Below are 20,139 nucleotides of genomic sequence, written 5' to 3' on the forward strand. Positions count from 1 at the left end.
GGTCCTCATGCCGTCCTTCCCTCCGGCTATATGGCATGCACATGGCTGCCATGACCACTACCACCTTCCCTACATCTCAGGTTCATTGTGTGGAAATGAAGGTCGGTGGCGCCCCTTCGACCCAGCTGTCCCAAGACTGAAATGAACTCGCACATTTAGAATTTGCAGAGTGAAGCCAGCACGCAGCACGAGCCACGTGAGTATAAATGGGACAATCCTCCAGGATCCTCCACGCTTCCCCTCTCCCTATCCTTGTCACACCGTGTCCCCAACATCATACCGTATCCCTGACATCACCCCATGTCCCCAACGTCACACCGTGTCCCTGTCCTAGTCACAGGTCTCCAACATCATACCATGTCCCCAACATCACACCGTGTCCCTGACGTCACACCACATCCCTGCCCTAGTCACACTGTATCCCTGCCCTTGTCACATTGTGTCCCTGAGGTCACACCGTGTCCCTGACACAGTGTCACACCATGTCCTGTCACACTGTGTCACAGTGTCCCAGCCCTAGTCACACTGTGTCCCCATCCTTGTCACACCGTGTCCCCACCCTAGTCACACCATATCCCTGCCGTAGTCACACCCTGTCACCATCCTTGTCACACCGTGTCCCCGCCATAGTCACACCATGTCCCCACCGTAATCACACTGTGTCCTAGCCCTAGTCACACTGTGTCCCTGTCCTAGTTACACCGTGTCAGGTGGAGCCAGATGGGTCAGGGCCACATCTGTCCATGCACATCTGAATACCCACTCAGTAGCCAGCGCACAGAGCAGGGGCTGCAGAGCCACCGGCAGGCAGAAGGCTCGGGGGCAGGCTGCCGTCCCCCACAGCTCACCATGACCTTGCGGAGCTTGTAGTTCCTGGCGCGGATGTCCTGCATCAGCATCTCGAAGGGGGTGAGCTGGAACTCGGTGGGCAAGGGGTTGAACTCCTGCTCCTGCACTTTCTTGAGCTTCACTCCATGACGGAGCTCCCTCATGAGCTGCACCCAGAGTCGGGCCTGGGCCCCAAGAAGACAGAAATGGTCCTTAGACCCGGCAGGTCTCCCCCTGGCCCTGGCACAGACCCCAGGTGGGGGCTAGCCATAGCTTACCCAGTCGGTGTGTCCCAGGTGGTCAAGCTCTGCCAGGGGCTTGCCTTCCTGCAGCTCACCCTCCCGAAGCTTCTGCAGCATCTGTTAGTTCAGGAGAAGGTGAGAGTGGCTGTCACAGGGCTGCAGGCCCCGCCGGTCTGTCCATCCGGGGACAGTTCCTGAACACGTGGGCTACTATTCCACCAGCTAAAAAAGGGATGAGTGGGCATTTTGGGCCGAAGCTCTGGACTCAGAAAGATCTGGAGAAACAAAGCCATTAGCTTTGGAGCCATGTGGGGCCCTTGGTGGCCCATCAGCTATCTCTGGCAGTTTCTCCTGGGCCAGGGGTGAGAGCTGAGCAGCCACCTAGCACCCACACAGGACATCCTGGCTCTCTTTCTTCTCTCAGCCAATCCACACAGCCCAGAGGGGCATCGTGTCCTTCCGAGAGAGCAGATGCAGGAGGACCCTGCCCTCTGTCACCTGTGAAGAGCTCCTAGGCTTCCTTCAGATCCAGCTCGCATGGCGCTCCCTCAGCAATGCCTTGGCCTCTCTGTCTGGGCCACGTGAATACCCCCTCCTGGCACCCCCAGAGCTGCTTCTTGACCCACTCCAGTGGGGACACTGGAGTCTCGGTAATCTGTTTCTGTGAGTGTTGTCTGGACCACTGGCTCCATGAGGCCAGAGCCACAGGTATGTTTCTGTTTTCTCCCTTGAGGATTCCTGGTTCCTAGCACAACTGGCAGAGGCTAGGTCTTCAACAATGGCTGGCTGGCTGGCTGGATGGATGGATAGACAGACGGATAAGAGGATAAGTTACTCAGCAAGTCCTGGGAAACAGACAGGTTCATATTTCATGAAGCAGAGAAAATGCCAACATCACAGTAAGGGCCAAAGAAGAACAGGAAGGATTGTTCGGTAACTGTTCTTTGCGGAGAATTTGGGAAGCAGCTACTAGGTTCACTCCCTTCATTGTCCTGGATCTTGGCAGCAGCCAGACACTTGGTTCCCACCAACTCTCCTACCCTGGAGAAGCACCGAACCCTTAGCACACAGCTCCCAGCTCACTCCCCTCCCTCCCCCCACACAGTAAGCCAGAACCGGTTACCCTGGCTTTCACTTGAAGCTATTTGCTAAACTGCTTTGGGACGCTCTAGAAAACACGGCCAAGTCTCAGAGCACCGCAAGGTGTGTGACCTGGCTGATTCTAAAAATAGACCTGTGTGTGATCTGGCAGTTCCTGTGGGCAAAGGGCATGAAGGGTGGGTCTCCCATCCCTCCTGGACTTTCTCTACCTGTCCCTGAGCAGGGTGTTTCTTCCTAAAATGCCAGCCCAGATGTGTCCCACTGACACCCTCTTCTCATTCCCTGTCACTACCAATTCCCTGAACATCTCTTGGGGCAATTACTTGGAAGTCTAGAGTTGTTTGCTCCTGCTAAAGAAAGAGCTTCCATTGTCTGGATAAAGAATTGATGGTAGCAACAGAACAGATGACTTCAGAGCAAGAAAAACAAAAGCATGAAGACCATCCACTCATTAGAACATCAGAAGAACATCTCTAAGTTGCCAAGGAGGAGCGGGGTTGGGGGGTTGGGGGAAGGGAGTGGCCAGAGGAGCGACCTACCCTTGGGCCACCAGCTGGGCTACAGATAAAGGCGGACAGCTCAGGGACTGTCACTGACGTGTCCTGTTCTGGGCCTCCGACCCTGTCCATCAGAGCAATACTGAGAATCGACTCGGGCCACAGTTCAGGGAAGCTGGTCCGGGGAACCAGACACCAGTATCAGTCAATTCCGAAGAACACCTCTGCTGTTTAAGCAAGAGTGGGTGGAACCAATTGCCCGGCCCTCTGCCAAGTCTGCCTTTTCTCATATCTGACTGCTGAGGGGAGGCAGGAGTCCCTATGCCAAGACCCCCTGCTTCAAGGAAGTCTGTCACCTCCTTCCAGGAAGGAGATGGGAGAGTTGGAGGAATACCGTCAGCTAGTAATTCTGGAACCATGAAAAGACAGGACAGCCCTGGGGAGACCCCAGCTCTGCCTGGACTTCCTCTGACTTGGGGCAAGGGACACATTTCAGAACCTCTATTTGTGGGGTGCCTGGGTGGCTCAGTGGGTTAAAGCCTCTGCCTTCCGCTCAAGTCATGATCTCAGGGTCCTGGGATCGAGCCCCGCATCGGGCTCTCTGCTCGGTGGGGAGCCTGCTTCCTCCTCTCTCTCCGCCTGCCTCTCTGCCTACCTGTGATCTCTGTCTGTCAAATGAATAAATAAAAATCTAAAAAAAAAAAAAAAAAACAACAAAAGAACCTCTATTTGTTTATCTGTAAAAAGAGTGGGAGGGCTACGGTCACTGAATTTCCTACCGCCCCAAAACTCCAAGCGCAGTGAGTACACATGTGCACCGAATTACAGCAAGTGGCGCCTTCAGTTCCTGTTTCCAGAAGGAACCAGCCCTGGGAGAGGACAGCCAGGTCTCGCAGGACATGGAAACAGGAGGATCTGGGAGGCAAGAGGAAAGAGGTCCTGGGGCCAAGTGGCTGCGAGCCGGTGAGTTAAGATCCTGACCCTCAGTTCCTCCCCGTGCAAAATCCAGCTCAGGGTCCGGGGAAAACCCGCACAGCAGGACAGGGCCCAGCTGTGAGGCGAGGCCGTTCAGAGTCTGCAGCTGAGGACTTCCACTTCCCGTGGGAGAGACAGAAGGACCCACACCGGCGGAGGTGGGGGGGCGGGGCAGGAAAGACGGCCCGGAAGGTCCCTTGGGGGCCTCCGCCTCTTCCCCTGGGATCCCTCCCTCCCACTCTCGCCCTGGGCACACTGTCCCGTCGGGCCCTGCTCAGCCCCAGCCCCGCCCTTCCCTTCCTGGCTTCCGGGAAGCCCCGCCCACACCCTTGGCCCCGCCCCCAATCCTCGGCCCCTCCCCGACACGGCCTCGCGCGCTCACCTCCTTGGCCTCCCGGACCCTGGCCAGGAAGGCCCGCAGCTCCAGCGTCTCCACGAAGAGCGCCCGGCACACGGCCTGGTAGTGGGTCTGCGCGCCCCGGGGGTCGGTCAGGCGCGCCGCGCACAGCCGCATGGCCTGGGCGAAGGTGCGCACCGCGCGGGGCCCGCCCTCGGCCTCCTCCTCCTCCTCCGGGCCCCCGTAGCCCTCGTCGGCAGCCCCGCAGACGCCGTCCTCGCAGTCGTTGTTGGCCATGAGGTCGATGAGCCGCTCCAGCTGCGGGCTGAGCTCGCGCTCCTCGCTGTCGTCCAGGCCCCAGTCTAGCGCGCGGTAGATGGCAAAGCCCAGCGACTGCACCATCTGCAGGACAGGGGCCCCGAGAGTCAGCGGGGGGTGGGGGGCCACCCGCAAGGGACCCAGCCAGGAGAGGGACCGCCGCCCCGCTGGAGCACCACGCGGCTTCCAGCGGCGACAGCGCGACAGCCAGCGGCCGGGCTGGAGGCCCCGCAGCCAGACACATCCGGAGCGGGCAGGACGCCTCCCAACCCGAGCGGCCGCCGTGGACAGCAGTTCAGCAGGCTCTCGGGGCCAAACGTGCTTTTACCACGTGAAGTGAGGGCAACGCCCTCCGGAGTACCTAACCCAGAGAGAGGAAAGACGTGCACCCACACGGGACTCGTCCCAAACAAGCGCCCACACCTGCGATGTCCAAATGTCCTCAATGGGGACACGGAACACAAAGGTGACCCATCCTTCCCGTGGGATGCCAGGCTGCCAAGACCAAACTCAGGCACCCCCTTACACACACATGGAACACAGAGCCACAAAGCCAGACTACACGTTTCCATTCATACAAAACCCTAGGCAAGATGAAGACAATCTACAGCCATAAAAAGCAGGTCTGTGCTTCCCAGCTGAGGGTTGAGGCTGGAAGGAGCACAGGAACTCACTGATCATAAAGCATATTCCAATAAACGTGATTTAAAAATACAATAACCGAATCAAACATTAGCTTTTAAAGTGACATAAGAGGGGCGCCTGGGTGGCTCAGTGGGTTAAAGTCTCTGCCTTGGGCTCAGGTCATGATCCCAGAGTCTGGGATCAAGCCCCGCATCGGGCTCTCTCCTCCGCGGGGAGCCTGCTTCCTCCCGTCTCTCTCTCTGCCTCTGCCTACCTGTGATCTCTGTCTGTTAAATAAATAAATAAAATCTTCAAAAAAATAAATAAATAAAGTGACATAAGAGTGTGTTTTAAATCAGAGGAGAAAGACTAGCGTGCTGGAATTGTTAACTACATGGGATACAGTACAGACACCTGAACTCATAAAAATTGACATCCTCTCCCTTAAAAAATACTGTAAACTCCATCCAAATTTCAACATACGTAAATTTAATCTGGAGAAGAAGAAAAGTAAAGAAGCAATGGCACCTGAGTGGGGGCTTGCCCAGGACAGGGAGTTGCCCAGGGACCAGGAGCTGTGGGTACCCAGCCAGGTATGGGGCCTACAGTGCTGCAGTTTACTTTGTGTATCCTTGAAATCTCCATATTTAGTTCTTTTAAAAGCATATTCACATATTGAAAATCTGAGTTTTGCAATAGACCTCTTAACTCACCATTTCTCAATTTTATTTGGCAGGAAACCCTAATTTCATAGACTACCGTTAACCACTGGGACTCCGCCTTCTCCGGGGGTGGGCATCTGCAGACCCCGCCACTCCATTCATGGGTCTGTCCAGTGGCCGTCGGCCCCTGGTGTGGGCTGCTCACAGGACTGCAGTCCCAGGAGGGTCAGGGCTGCTCGCACAGGAAGAACCATGTGCCATGCGCAGAGAGGGGTAAGGACGACCACAGGGGTGCTGCTTCTAGCCTGCCTGGCTTTCATATTTTGACATTTCTCCTTTATGACAATGATACAAAATGACCATAGCTCTTCTTGTGTCATCAGCTACACAGAGCCCTACTTAACTCTAGGACAACCTAACCTGAGACCTAACCTCTGGCTTCTAGGCAGAGGATGGAGGCACAGAGCCATGGGTCACGTGACCGCAGCTGGCAGAGCTGGACTTGGGACCCACATCTGTCCCCAGCCTAGGCTCTAAGCCTTGCCCAAGGCAGGAGGGAGCCACTCCCTCACCTTCCACCCCGAGTCTGAGTCTGCCTAGCCTGAGGGAGGGGGGAGGCCTCTGGCCTCTCCTCTTGTTTCCCACACCTGCAGCCCAAGGGGACTGGCTTGAGCAGAGCTGAAGGAGGACATGGGGAGAGTCAGTGTTGGGCAGGGGACAGGCACAAGACAGCCTTCTCTATCCTGCAGAAACGCCTCAGAACACACCCCGGCCAGTGTCGGGAGAGGGGCTCCAACAGAGCCAAGTTCCAGTCTACAAAGCCCCAGTCCACCCTTGGAGGTGGTCTTATCTCTGCTTAGCTGGGCAAGAATCACAAGCCCAAGTCATGAGTCAGAGGGCAGAAGGCCAGGGCCAGGTGGGACCCCCATCAGGACTACTGGGCTGGCAAGAACCACAGGTCACACAAATTCCCATTGATTCTTTCTTGGCCCAGAGGTAGAGGTAAGAAAGGAGATGGTGGGAGAGGTTCGTGCCCATTCTCTACTCCACGGCCACTGCCGACCCAGGCGTGGCTGTGCCCTGGTCTCTCCATCAGAGACCACTCTACCACCCAGGGCAGACAGAGGGGCCCCATAGGCCAGCCCCTGCTCCAGTGCATCTTGGAGCAGCACCACAACCCACCATGCCTCTCCCTCTTGCTCCTGGGAGCTGGCCTAAGCCAGCACCACGTCAGTTAAAGGGTTAACTCCAACAGGAGACTCCCATCTGACAGCTGCTCTGTTAAAAGCTTCTCTGTGTTCCAGCCCGGACACTGGAAACAGTGGAAACTGAAAGGCAGAGAGCCCTTGCTTTCCCATAAGGAACAATCTGGGCAGCCGGCCAGGGTCTGAGAGCCTCCAGGCCTACCTGCCCACAGCGTTTTGGGAACCGGGCAGGCTCCCAACAGGCCAGCTGGGGCGAATAACATGCTAACTGAGGGCTTGGAGAGAAGGGGCTGAGACTGCAGGACGTGTCCACGGGAGGCCGATAGCAGGAATCCGGGTTAGCACAGCAAGTGGCCCCTACGGGAGTTTCTGGGGTGGGGCTCTGGGGTTAGTCCGTAAGAGCGCAGACTGGGCCCCCACAAACGAGGCTCCTTGTAAATAGCATCAGAACCACTAAGAGGTCTCCTCTGGGGTGGCAGGTGGCCACGGCACGTTCACGTGGGGACTCTGGGTAACAGGGGCTTGGGATAAACAAAGTCTCCAGAGTACCCTGCCAGCCGCGGCAATGCTGTCTTCTTCCCAGACCGAATTGTGGAAGCGACATGGAGTGAGAGCCTCACCACGGAGCTCTGGACAGAGGCAGGGTGCCACTGGGAAGGGTGTCTTACCACTGACAGCAGTAAGATTGCCAGCATGTGCTAGGAAGAAAAACCAGGAAAACTCTGGGATGATTCTATTATCGTTTTGCAATTCTCCACGACAGACAATATGGCCTCTTTGCCTGTGACCAGCCCCCCACCCTTGGTATAATGCTGTGTTCAATACATAAACACATGTTTGTATAAAGCTTTCTTAAAGGCAGTAGAACAATCCACATTAAATTCAGGACAAATTCCAGGAGGGTAGAGGGATGGGACAGGGAGGCACTGGTCCTATTGGTGAGGTCTGAATTGTGGGTGGGGTGGTCACCAGCTGGTTTTCCTGCTTGCCCCTCAAACCCACTCCCTGACTGACCTTCTGCATCCACAGACCACAGCACCTTTGCTCCCTCCCTCTGGTCAGTGGGAGGCAACACCAGCAGCTTGGGGGCGGAATAGGAGAGGGAGGTAGGGTACCATCGCCCACCCCCGCCCTTCAGGCCCTCCAAGGCCTGCCAGCTTCCTCACTGACCGGTGGGCTCTGTCCTCACCTGCCTGCTCTCTTCATCATGTCCTTTCAACGAAGCCCTTTGAGTATTTTGTCTGTGTCCTACCTCATGGAAACAATCTTGTAACTTTATATGCTGTCTAATTCACACAATATGAGACATATTAGTTTTAATGTGTATCAAGTAAATTAAAAAATTATTTTAAAGGTACCTGGGCTTCTGAGCTGGCTGCTGACAACACCATCGTTGTGGAATCTGCAAGAGGAGACAACAGGCAGTCAAGACACACCTCAGCAACCCCAGGCCGTGGCAAATAGGGCCGCCCACCCACCTGGCCTCCCAGGAACACACAGTGTATCCCAGAAAGCTTAAACAGGTCGAGCAGCCAGTCATTTGGAATGGACATGCAGAGGCAGGAGACTCAGTCCCTGCCCACACCCTGCACAGCAGTCACACCCCAATGGGACCCCTCAGAAGGGAGCAGCCAACAGGCTTCCCTGGGGAGGCATGGTTGGTGCTAGAGGAAAGAAGGAATAAGGAGAGAGCAGGTCAGTTAAATCTTATCTGCAGGAAAGCCCTCACGGTCCGTAATTCACAGTCTGAATCCATGTGCCCCCAAATCACAGCAGAGTCACATGAGACCCAGGCTCAAAGGCAGCAACAGATTTTGCTCTGGAGTTCCCAAGAGCCGAGCTGGTAAGGTAGCATCTGGCCACCACCTGTAGATCCGGAGCCCTACGGAACGTCAGGGCCTCCATCAGAGAATCAGTCTGTGGCTCAAAGCCCAGGTATTAAACTAGGTACTAGGTAATTTATTATGTTCACTATTGAACACAGTACTGAATTCACAAGTTTATGAGTGCTCACTTGTTGAAACCCATATACAACCCAGAAGGTAAGCGGTTTTGTGACCCATTTCACAGGTGAGGAAACAGAGGTATTACGGCCGGAATGGTGGTGCCAGGTGGGGCCATGCGAGGGGATCCTAGTCTCTGATCCAGCCGCTCCGCACACCACCCCCCGCCCCGCGTCTCTCAAGATGCCAGCTGGATGAGCCGCAGAAAACCCACCTAATTCTACAGACTTCCTTGAATTAAGCATGCAGGTAGAACCTAGGCGAGGAGGTGAACTCGAGTTGCCTTAACTCCTTTTTGGAACGAGGTAGGGTATAAAAAAAACATAAACCATGAAATCGCCACTGAGTGAACCTGCTAACTCTGCAAATATTTTCAAAATACCATTAAGAGCGGGGAGATTGCCAAAGATGAAGGGCGCTTGTGCTGGGCTGATCCATTAAAATAATGGACAACAGCCCACTCCCAACGTCAGTGAGGCTGAAAGGGACCGGCCTACAGGACCCTGGGGCCCGCCACGACTGGCTGGAGGCGATAGGAAGAAGAATAAATCAGACTCAGAGCAAAGGTGGTCCCTAGGAGCAGCCAGAGTCCTGAGTTATCCTGAGAGCCGAGAAGGGACGGGGTCAGCCAGCCCTGCACTGTCCCTTACAGACAGAGCACCGTGCGGTCATGCTCAGTGAGAGGCCTTCCAGCTGGAATCGTTTTAATGCCCCAGTTTAAATGGTCCACATGTTAACGAAGACAAGGGATCATTAACTATACGTGAAGTGGCAAGGACTTGGGGAGTCTTCGGGTTTTAAGGCGCAAGCCGCCCTTTCTGGGCAGAGACTGTGCCCAGCTCTTTGCTACAAAACGAATGAATGATTTATTATGTTTTCAATCCACAATCACCTCATGCAAGTGGGTACCATGACTCCCTCGTTACAGACAAGGAAACTGAGGCTCAGGCAGGTGGAGAAAATCACCCAGAACCACAAAGCATATCAGTAAGTGCGGGTGGGGAGTGGGCAAGCCTGCCAAATCACCCAGAGCCTGGACGAGGCGGGGCGGGGGGGTGGGCGGCAAGGGAGGTCATAGAGCATTTGCAAACTACCTCCTATTTAAAAAGCTGTCTTGGAGGGAAGGCAGAGAGCTGCAGACAGAAGCAGATGGAGGCAGCTGGGACAGAAGCATTGTCAACAGGCCCTCCAGGTCACATGGAGTTGGGACTGCAACCAGGACACCGGGTGTCCGGGATGCTGTCCCTCCACGGGGGGCTTCTCTCTCCCTGCAAGGAAGAACAGCCTCGCCAAGACGTGCCAGGAAAGAAAAGACACTGTGATGTATTGTGTATAAGATGCAACGAGAACTCAAGATGCTAGGAGGTCTCCTCGAAAAGATCACGATCACATGTCATGGCAGGATGAGATCAAAGACCACCAGAAGGAAGGAAGTCTGTGAGGGCTTTGCAGGCTAGAGCTCCTGGAGGAAGGGCTTCCCCCTGCCCAGCAGGTGGGTCGCCAGCTCTCAAACAGCCTCACCCCTCTGAAGGTGGGGAGCACAGGGAAGGAGTATAGTTCAGGCCAGATCCCTGCCTACCTGTGGTCATGACCTTGAGGTCCTCTCTGACCTCCTTTCCTCATCTACCTGCCCAACCTACCCCACAAGGTCACCTCAAAGGGTGTGTGAGGGAGTGGAGGTGGACACTCCTTATGTGTCCAGACACTTGCAGCATCCTGTGAGGGTGTGGACAGCCATGATCACCATGGTGACAGTGGCAACGGAGCCACCAGGACCTCCCAATCAGACTCAGACCACGGGCATCCTGCCTGTGACTCTGTTTGGGCTTGGGTTCAGGACAGAGAATGGCCATGGAGGAGCCAAGGGTTACCTCTGCAGCCCCCAGAAGGAGACCACGCACATGCAGGGGGCACAGGATACCCGAGGTTCCCCCAGGTTCTTAACTACCTACAAGGAATGCAACTACCAAGTGTGGGGTCCTAGCTTGAGCCCAGGTGGCTCCTGCCTTTCTGCATCTCAGGCTGAGCTCCCAGGAGTACCCGTGTGCCCGGCAGCGGGGTGGAGAGACCGAGGCCCTCAGGGCCCCCACTCAGTGCCAGCAGGAACTGCCAACCTCCCCCAGGAAGGCAACTGGCAACATCTCAAAGCGGCATCCCTGTTTGCCTCAACTTAGCAGGTCTGCTTAGGTCGACCCAAGACCCCTGAGACTGCCCACAGGGGCACTGGGCAGCCCCAACAAAGGAGGAGGAGATCGTTGGGACCCTTCAAGGATGAGTAGAGGGCAGCCCCTGCCTGCGGTGTAGACACTAGGGCTCCTCCTCATGGGAGAAGGCTGGCAGGAGACTCTGTTTCCCTTGACACTTTCTGAATCTGGAACGTGTGCATCAAGAAATTAACTCATAGGCGACTGTGAGAGTGAGCAAGGATGCAGGATGTATGCGTCCTCCCACAGCCCAGGCCAGACGGACTCACCAGTGATGCCCCGTGTGTCCCACAGCAACACACTGACCTTCCCGAGCCCCCAGAGCCCCGGACAGAATGGTACCACCCACCAGACAGGTGACCATGAAGATTCAACACAGATGGGGTCCCTGCGTGGTCTCCAAGTCATGAGTTCCAGCCCCACATTGTAGGCTGTACAGACGACTTAAAAACAGATTTTTCAGAAAAACCCAAAAGCGAAAACCTGCTAGTGTCCGGCACCCACGGGATGCTTCGATAACGCCTATTCCGTTGTCAAGAAGCGATTTCCAAACAGAAGTTAAGCAATGTCTTCGATGGAACGTGGGTTCTAGGAACGAGCTGCTGGGAAACCCAGGCTTGAGAGCTGAAGGCCTGCTTGCAGCTAGCTGGGAAGCTGTGTGTTTGCTGAGCAAACACAGAGCTCTGGGGGGCAGAGGCCCCAGCATCTATGGCACGTCCCTCCTCCTCCACCTCACTCCCCATCTCCACAGGCTATGGCTGACATCAGGCCGCTTCTCCATAAACTCACTTGTCACCGCCCCCAGCAAGAACCTAGAAGCACCAGGACCCACATCACCTCGGCCCCAGCCAAGGACATGCGTGTCGGCCAGAGGGCTCCCCACACCCCAGGCAACCGTGCTGTTAAGTTCCACCTTCTCAGCAAGCTCTGGCGAGGGGGTTCAGCGCCCCTCTGCTCCCCCAGCACGTCCACACCCTGTGTCTGCCCAGGTGACCAGGGACCACCACCCTGCTGACAGTCACTGCAGACAGGGGCACCCTTGAAAGGATGCATTACCTCTGAGGCTCTCCTCCCTGTGGGGCCAAGGACAACACACCTGAAGTTCCTGAGGACTTTTCAGGGCCCACATCACACAGTCGTTGCCCCACAATGCAGCCCAAGACGGTGAGGAACTCGGCCAAGGTCACCTGGCTGAGATCCAATCCATGGCTAGACTGGCTCTGTAGCCCACACCCAGACCACGAGTCATCCCCCTCACTGGCCGTTCCAGTCACCAGAAGACGGAATGGGTCCTGGCCCTGGAGGGGTTTCCAACAGGGAGTGGGTGACCCCTTCTTAGGTGTGATGTGGGGAATCCACACACGGTGGCCTGATGGTCACAGTGGGGCCCGGAACCAGAAGCACCAGCATCACTGGGAACTTGTCGGAAATGCAGATTCTCAGGCCCACTGCAGACCTGGGCAGAATCAGGCTCATCGCAGGGGAACCCTGCAATCCAAGAACCCGTGTCCAACACACCCACTGGTGGACTCAAGGGCGAGAATTGCCCCGGTAAAGCATTACGTGGAACTCTTGTGCCAGAATCCACGTTTTGGTGTGCTCACCAGGGGGATCAGGTGCAGGAACAGTGTTCACTCCACCTGTGTGACCCTCCCCTCCATGATGGGCAGAGCAACATTGGTCCATTGGTCCTGGAAGCCTGGCCCAACCCAGGACCCGTGGACGTGTCTCGTCCCATTGCAAGGGACCTGGACTAGCAACAGAAGTGAAGTCGCTCATGTGGCAACCTCAGGGCAAAGAGGTTATCCTGGACCTCTGGCCTCCCCAAAGGCCCCAAACACATGTCCATAGTCGGAAGCAGTGCGTCTGTCTAACTTGCCTACTGCAGCCCAGGCAGCACTTCCACTGTACCTGCAACCCGTCTCCTTGAACAGACCAGACCCCGGCCCGTGGGGGTTCCAGCCTCCGGGGCTCTGCCCGTGCTGGTCAGGCTTGTCACCACATTGCCACCTCCAGGCAGGCTTCCTCCTCACCTGGTCCTCACTGGAGGTCAGACTCCCTCTGAGGAGCAGAACGGGACCAGAGTGAAACCCTAGTGCCTTCCTGCAGCCAGTACTCAGGCGTCTGTTCAAGCGGCCACATCCCAGGACCAGACCGGCCAGAGTCACAATACTTCCTTTGTGGGAGCCACTCAAATACTTCCAGCCCCAGAGGTCAGCCCTGGTGCACAATTAAAAAGACAGCAGACACAGCTCCCCTTCCTTGTGAAGACGTCAGGGTGGGGGCTGGGGGTGATGACCAGGGCCCTGAAGGTGGCAGAGACGCAGGGCTATATCCCTCATAAGCCAGTCTCGAGGGTACACAGGGACCCCAAGGTCACCTTCTGCACAGGTGCAGCCTGAAAGCACAGAGCAGGACCTGCAAACAGCTGGGGGCTACGGGCCAAAGCGGCCACACAGGCTAAGCTTACCCCAGTTATCGGGGACAGCCGACCCCAGCCGCCGGCACTCACAGACACCCGGACAGAGAACATGGCTTGCTGCCCAATGCCTGCCCAAGAGATCATCTTCGCTCAGAGGGGAGAAAAAATCGGGATGCTCCTACAAACACTGGCTCCCACAGTCATACCCAGCCCCTCCCCGACATGCAGAGCCCCACTCGCCTCTGCCCTACCTGGGGCCACAGCAGCATGTAGCTCTTTCCGTGCCTCGCGTTTTACTTCATCGAGAAACGTGCGTGGGGACCCCGGCTAAGAGCACTCATCAGAGCGGCCTCCCGTCCCTCGTCCCTAGCAGCCTAGAATGCTGTGACCAGACTTTCACATGAATCTGGAGGGGCTGGTTCCTCGGCTGGGTCTGGCTGAGGCACAGAGAGGCCCAGGAGACAATGGCTGATGCTCCTGGGGCCTGAGAGCTCCCCGCAGCCAGCTGAGGCCCAAGGCTTAACAGAGCCTAGGCGATAGGTGCTTTTATCTTCCCATTTTCCAGAGAAGAATCACAAGTCACTCCCCAAGGCCCAGCTGAGGGTCGGAGCAGGGCTGGAGCCCAGCTGAGTCCACACTTGCAGCCTCCCTGCCCCCGCCGCCGCACCAGGTGACGGGATGCTTGCTGTGGGAACCTCGCTTTTCTCATCTGTGCAATGGGGACCCCAACAGCATCACAGGGTATAAACAAGTGTAGGCCCAGCATTGCCTGGCACACTCCTGCAGAAGCCCAGCAATGTCAGCCACCGTCTCCCGGACTGTGAAGCCCCTGGGTGTGTTGGCTTCACCTCCACACCACATCTCCACTGGACGGCCCTTACGAGGTGCCACAGAGAGCAGAGAGAGCCCCGCACGCCAAGGGCCCGCATGTGCCAGCAAGGACGGGTGGCACCTGCAGCGCCAGTGACGAGTCAAGAACCCAGAACAAAAACCACAAGGGCAGGACCTGACAGAAAGAAAGTGTTCCCACCAGAAATATTCTGTGAGGAGATCTGCCAGGAGGGAAATACTCTTTCCAACCAGCTCTCCCCTCTGCCCAGCCTGTCAGGGGACGCCATCCCGCCATCCCGCCATCCTGCTGTCCCGTCAGCACTCACCTACACATTCACCTGTGGGGGGGGCCGTTTACCAAAATACAGCCAAGCTAAAAAGATCGTCCCCAGCCATTGAGAAGGGGGCTCCCCCAGAGGCCCACCAAGTCCAGTGTGAACCAATGGAGCCCACAGGCCCAGCAGGGACTCCCAGAACACCAAGGGCCCAGAGCCCTTCCTGATAGCCATGGGTCCCAGCTCAGCTCCTGGGACAGGGCACTCTGGGCCAAGAGACCTGAAGGAACATCTCTAGTAGGGGGATGGGCAGCCCCGTGTGCACATGTGGGGAGCCTCAGAGACAGCTCTAGAGGAAGGGGCACAGTGTGTGTGTGTGTGTGTGTGTACCTGTATGTATGGGTGTCTGTGACCGTGTGTGTGTGTTGTGTGTTATGTGTCTGTGGCCATCTGTGTGTGTGTGGTGTGTACTTATGCACCTGTATGTATCAGTGTCTGTGACCATGCACATGTGTGTTGTGTGTCTGCACGTGCACACAACTCTGGGCCTGGGGTTCTGTACTGATGTTCCCTCACTAGTCCTCACCCACCCCAGGCTGGTGCGACTGCCACCACATCTACGGAGAAGGGCTAGGCCACTGGGGAAATGCTGAAGCCTGCTCCTGAACACTGCCGTTTCTCTAGCTACGAGCTGCAGTGAAAAAGAATTCTGGGCCCCACGGAGCTCCTGACACAGGCTACCACCATCCAATACAGGACAGACCATTAATCATTTCTGTGTTTGAAACTCAGGCTGAAAATGAGCTGAGTTGGGAAGGCCTGGAGTCTGTGCGGTGGTGGGCCACTTGGAGAGCCTTACCCTGAGGTCTGGTGCCAGGGCTCTGGCTGGAGGATGGGAACAGCTGGCCTCTGAACTCCAGGCAGAAGAAAGAGCAGGAAGGGGCTAGAGCCCCGGGGTGGGGTTGGAGGGCTGCTGGGCAGCTCATATGGGGGACCCAAGCTGAAGAGCCTGTGAAAAGTAGTAGCATCAAAACTCACAAAAAAAGGGGCGCCTGGGTGGCTCAGTGGGTTAAAGCCTCTGCCTTCGGCTCAGGTCATGGTCTCAGGGTCCTGGGATCAAGCTCCGCATCGGGCTCTCTGCTCAGCAGGAAGCCTGCCTCCCCCCCCCTCTCTGCCTGTCTCTCTGCCTACTTGTGCTCTCTGTCTGTCAAATAAATAAATAAAATATTAAAAAAAAAAAACTCACAAAAAAAAACATTAGGAAAGTAGGGCAGTGTGTGAATTAGCATAAGCAGGATGGGAAACGTGGGAGGTGATGAGTTCACCCCCATCTCAGACACACCTTTGTCAACACTCATGTCTGTCCCTGGGGGTTTTCCTGAAATGTCTCATCAGCAGTGTAGGCCAGAAAGGCAGGGGGTCTTTCCATCAAGGGGACGGCCAAATACTGCATTGGGGAGCAGTCATTCTCCTGGGGTGATCTGCCCAGGACACCCTCCAGTGGACAAATGCCCCTGAAAACATCCCAGGGTCACTGGATCACTGACCCAGCTGCATTTAGGGAATTAGCTTTGCCTCAGGGAACAGCTGGGCACAAGCATTCATTGTGATGTCTGGCAGAGTTTCTCACCTCAATTAAAAAAAAAAAAAAGGGTAACCCTTTCCCTATCAATGGCCTCTTAAAAATAACTTCACATATTAACACACTTTCTCCACTTAAAAAAAGGGGGGTTTCCAGCAGTTTTAAAGTCTTCAGGTTAAAGGTTAGGACTTTTCCCCCACTTGGCGGGAAGAAGGGAGAGGTACCACACCTTGTATGCTAGGACATTAATCATTCCCCCAAACGTGGTTTCGTTTGTTGATTTCTTTAGTTATTTTAAACATTTACTTAATGCTAGATTTACCAGAACTTTGTACTGAGAGCCCACGTGAGGCTATATTAAACGATCTTGATTTTCCTGATTGCTAGTCACAGCAAGAAATAAACACATCAGCTTCATGAATTAACCCCTCACTCGGCTGGGTTAGCCACTGCCAACAAAATAAAGTCTGAAAGCCCAACAGGACTGAAGAGAAAGTTCAGGGTAATCTATTTTTCTTAATCTTTATTTTTTTAAGTAGGTTCCATGCCCTGCGTGGAACCCAAATGAGGAGCTTGAACTCACGACCCTGAGATCAAGACCTGAGCCGAGATGGAGTCACCTCAGCCACTGAGCCACCCAGGCGCCCTATTTTTCTTAATCTCCAAAGAGGCAACAAGTCATAAACATCATCCACCTTTATGAGACATGTTTATGAATAGAAACCAAAGACCATATTGAATGGAAGACGGAATTGGGCTCCCTCATGTCCTGAGCCAGCAAGTTCCCTAGAGTAGCCACGTGCCTGGATTTCCAGTCAGGTTGTGGGTGTGCAGGCAGTAGGAGGAGGAAGTAGGAGTCCGATCCCTGGGGACTGGAGAGAACCTGGTGACCACCGACATGAAGGAGAGCCATCAAGGAGCATCTTGGAGAGTACCAGTAAGAAACACGGCTTGACTCTCCCACAGTTAGAGATATGCAAGGGCCCTTAGTTCTTTTTTTTTTTAAAGATTTTATTTATTTATTTGATAGAGAGATCACAAGCAGACAGAGAGGCAGGCAGAGAGAGAGGAGGAAGCAGGCTCCCCGCTGAGCAGAGAGCCCGATGCGGGGCTCGATCCCAGGACTCCGAGATCATGACCTGAGCCGAAGGCAGCGGCTTAACCCACTGAGCCACCCAGGCGCCCCGTGGGGGCCCTTAGTTCTAACCAGCTGTCACTCTGCGTCTCAGTTTTCCCATCTTCAAAATCAGAGGGGTCTGACCCGGCAGGCTGATATACTCTTGTCCCACCCCCTGGTGCAGGGAGCCAGATCTTGGATTAGACGGTTATCTCTGGGGATGGGGATGGGCACAGGGAGGAAAACACAGCTTCAGGAGAAAAGCTCCTTGTGAAAATGCAGGATCTAGCTCCCCAGGGGAAGCACTCCCCACCCTACCTGTGAAGACCTTGCACACAGCAAACAAGACTATGAGGCTGAATCCAAATCCTCCTCCTGGGCAAGCCTGAGCCTCAGCTTAACAGAGTATAAAATGGGAATAATGCCATTTGAGTACCAACTCTTATTATTTTCACCTGTCAAATACATTGGTGCTTTTTGCATGAAATAAGTGCACAGCAGAGTTGCAGGCAGAGCTGGGAGCTGGTCACAGGGGTAAGGAGGACCCTGTGGAGAAATACAGTGCTGGTCCCTGTGTGGGCCCAGTGCACCCGCCTGTCACCAGTGTGGCTTCTGTGCAGCTCTGTCCTGCTCCTTCCCTGTCCTCCATAAAGCCCGCCCAGGAGGACCTCTGCAAACCCAGCTCCCTAGCAGCACACAGAGCTGGCCTTTGTGCTTCCCCACAGGATAACAGCTTTGGGGTTAATATCTCCAAATGCTGCAGACTACCACTTCAGTTCTCCAGGAAAGAAAACACTTTTTTTTTTTTTTCTAAGAAGGAGAATAAAAATCACTTAAACTCACTATTTTGAGCAGACTTCAATATCTTTCAAGGGATTGTTTGTTCTTGATAATTAAGAGCAGAAAAACCAAGCAGGCCATCCTCCAAATTTTACATTCTCCTTACTATTAAACCCAGGCAACTGGTGAATTTGCAGGGACTCCAAGGGAGACACAGCCCCCTCCTCCCACCCTCATTCCCACGAAAAAAGACTTCAAAAGGACACTTGTTCCTTTCCAGCCTAAGCCATCTGCAGTCACCAGTAAGACAAGCGACTGAGGGCTTCTCACCATGAATCACAAAAGACTGAGGGCTACACACCCCCAAAGCAGAAGGAACTAGCCCCAGGTGGGGGGGAACTGGGGGTAGGAGACGGAGAATTGGGTCTACTGAAAGTACTCAGCCATCAAAAACCAAAATCCTTCTCCGCTGAGTAAAACATGCCCAACTGCAGGGAGCCAACTGACCGCAGCCCGCCCGGAGGCTGAGAGATGGATGGTCAGGGAAAGGTTCCGGGGAAAGGAGGGGGTATCCCAGGCCGGGTGAGAAAGAGAAGGGCGGGGAGAAGCATGGGACTTCCACGTACCGCAGAGCCAGGGTGTGGACGGGTGGCCGGACCCAGGAAGCGGGGAGGGTGCAGACTGGGGACTCCGGGCCCAGCGGAGGGAGGGTGCGGAAGCGGAGGACCGGGAAGGAGAGGAAGGAGAGGAGACGGGGAGCGGAGAGAGTGGGGAGAGGAGGGAGAAGGGGGAGAGGGGGCCAGGACCCAGAGGGCCAGGACGAGGACCCAGGGGACCCAGAGGGCCCGGAGGAGGGTCGTAGCCGCCCCCTCCCCCATCCCCGGCGCGGCCCGCGCGCCCGGCCACACCCCCGCGCGCCCGCCGACCCTCACCCGCGGCGCACGGCTCCCGCCGCGCGCTGACCGAGCCGTCCCGGCGCAGGAGGATGTCCGCCGTGTCCCGGATGCGCCGCCCGCCGCCCGGCGCGCCCCGTAGCCCGCGGCAGCCCTGGAAGCACACGGCCCACGCCTGCTCTTCGTTGATGGGCTGCTCGTACGCCTTCAGCACCTCCTCCAGGGACAGCTCCCACGGCTCCGGCCGCCCCGCGTCCCCCGCCCGCCGCCCCGCCGCCGCGTCGCCGCTGGAGCTGCCGGCCCGGGCCATGGCCGCCCCATTATCGCCTCCCGCGCGCCGGGCCGGTTTCCATAACAGCCGCGCCGAGGCGGCCGACGCACCCGCCGAGCGCGGGGGGCGGGTCCCGCGCCGCCGGCCGCTGCTTTGTCATCCTCGGGCGGCCCCGCCCCGCGGAGCGGCCGCAGGTGAGGGCGGGGCTGGCGAGCGCAGGAGGGGCGGGCGCTGGGGGCGCCGAGCTGGGTGGAGGGGGGCGGGGAGGGCGCGGGGCGGGGCGGGCGGAGTGGGCGAAGTGCGGGTCAGTGCGGCGAGGAAGGCGGCGCGGGGTGGGGGCGCAGGGCGGGAGAGGAAGGTTGCGGGGAGGCTGGGGGAGCGCGGAGCCGGGGCCAAAGGGAGGCGCGCTCCCGAGGCTTGCGTGCCGGTGTCCAGACGAAGACACTGCAGTGCCTGCGGGACCTCAGGCACGTTTGATGCTGGAATTGCAGGAGGGCGTCAAGAGGCCTGTGAACCCACCTCCCCCCACCACCCCACACACATCTGACTTTGGTTGGAAGGAGCAGATACCTGCAGTGGCCTCTGGAGGAGGCCGGCTAGCAAGGTGACCTCAAGAGGTCACTTATTATAGGGAAATGTGAGCTAGGGAGCCCCGTGCTGTGAACACTTGGGAAAGGACCCTGTCCTGCAGGAGACCCATGTCTGAATCAAACGCCCCTACTTATTTCGTTTTTGTTCTTTTTTTCTTGTTCTTAAGTAATTTACTTTTAAATTATAAGATTTACAGTGCTTTGCTTATGCAAAATAGCATCATGGAAATTAAACCAATCAATACACCGAAAGAGGGGCGCCTGGGTGGCTCAGCGGGTTAAGCCTCTGCCTTTGGCTCAGGTCATGATCCCAGGGTCCTCGGGGATGGAGCCCCACATCGGGCTCTCTGCTCCGTGGGGAGCCTGCTTCCCCCTCTCTCTC

The 20,139-nt window shown here is 56.2% G+C and overlaps 1 protein-coding gene across 1 annotated transcript in view; it reads right to left on the reverse strand.

Moving 5' to 3' along the window:
• The window catches only part of SPIRE2 (spire type actin nucleation factor 2), a 31,511-nt gene extending 12,270 nt beyond the window's left edge, over window positions 1–19,241 (reverse strand). Inside the window, 5 exon segments of the mRNA XM_032853729.1 lie at window positions 849–1,013; window positions 1,107–1,187; window positions 4,026–4,382; window positions 8,148–8,191; window positions 18,936–19,241. Of these exon segments, the coding sequence (XP_032709620.1) occupies window positions 849–1,013; window positions 1,107–1,187; window positions 4,026–4,382; window positions 8,148–8,191; window positions 18,936–19,206 (918 nt within the window). The 5' untranslated portion in view covers window positions 19,207–19,241.
• Between the last annotated feature and the right edge of the window lie 898 nt (window positions 19,242–20,139).

Source organism: Lontra canadensis, unplaced genomic scaffold (genome assembly GCF_010015895.1).
Source record: "Lontra canadensis isolate GAN:19392208 unplaced genomic scaffold, GSC_riverotter_1.0 scaffold8, whole genome shotgun sequence".
NCBI classification, from domain to species: domain Eukaryota; kingdom Metazoa; phylum Chordata; class Mammalia; order Carnivora; family Mustelidae; genus Lontra; species Lontra canadensis.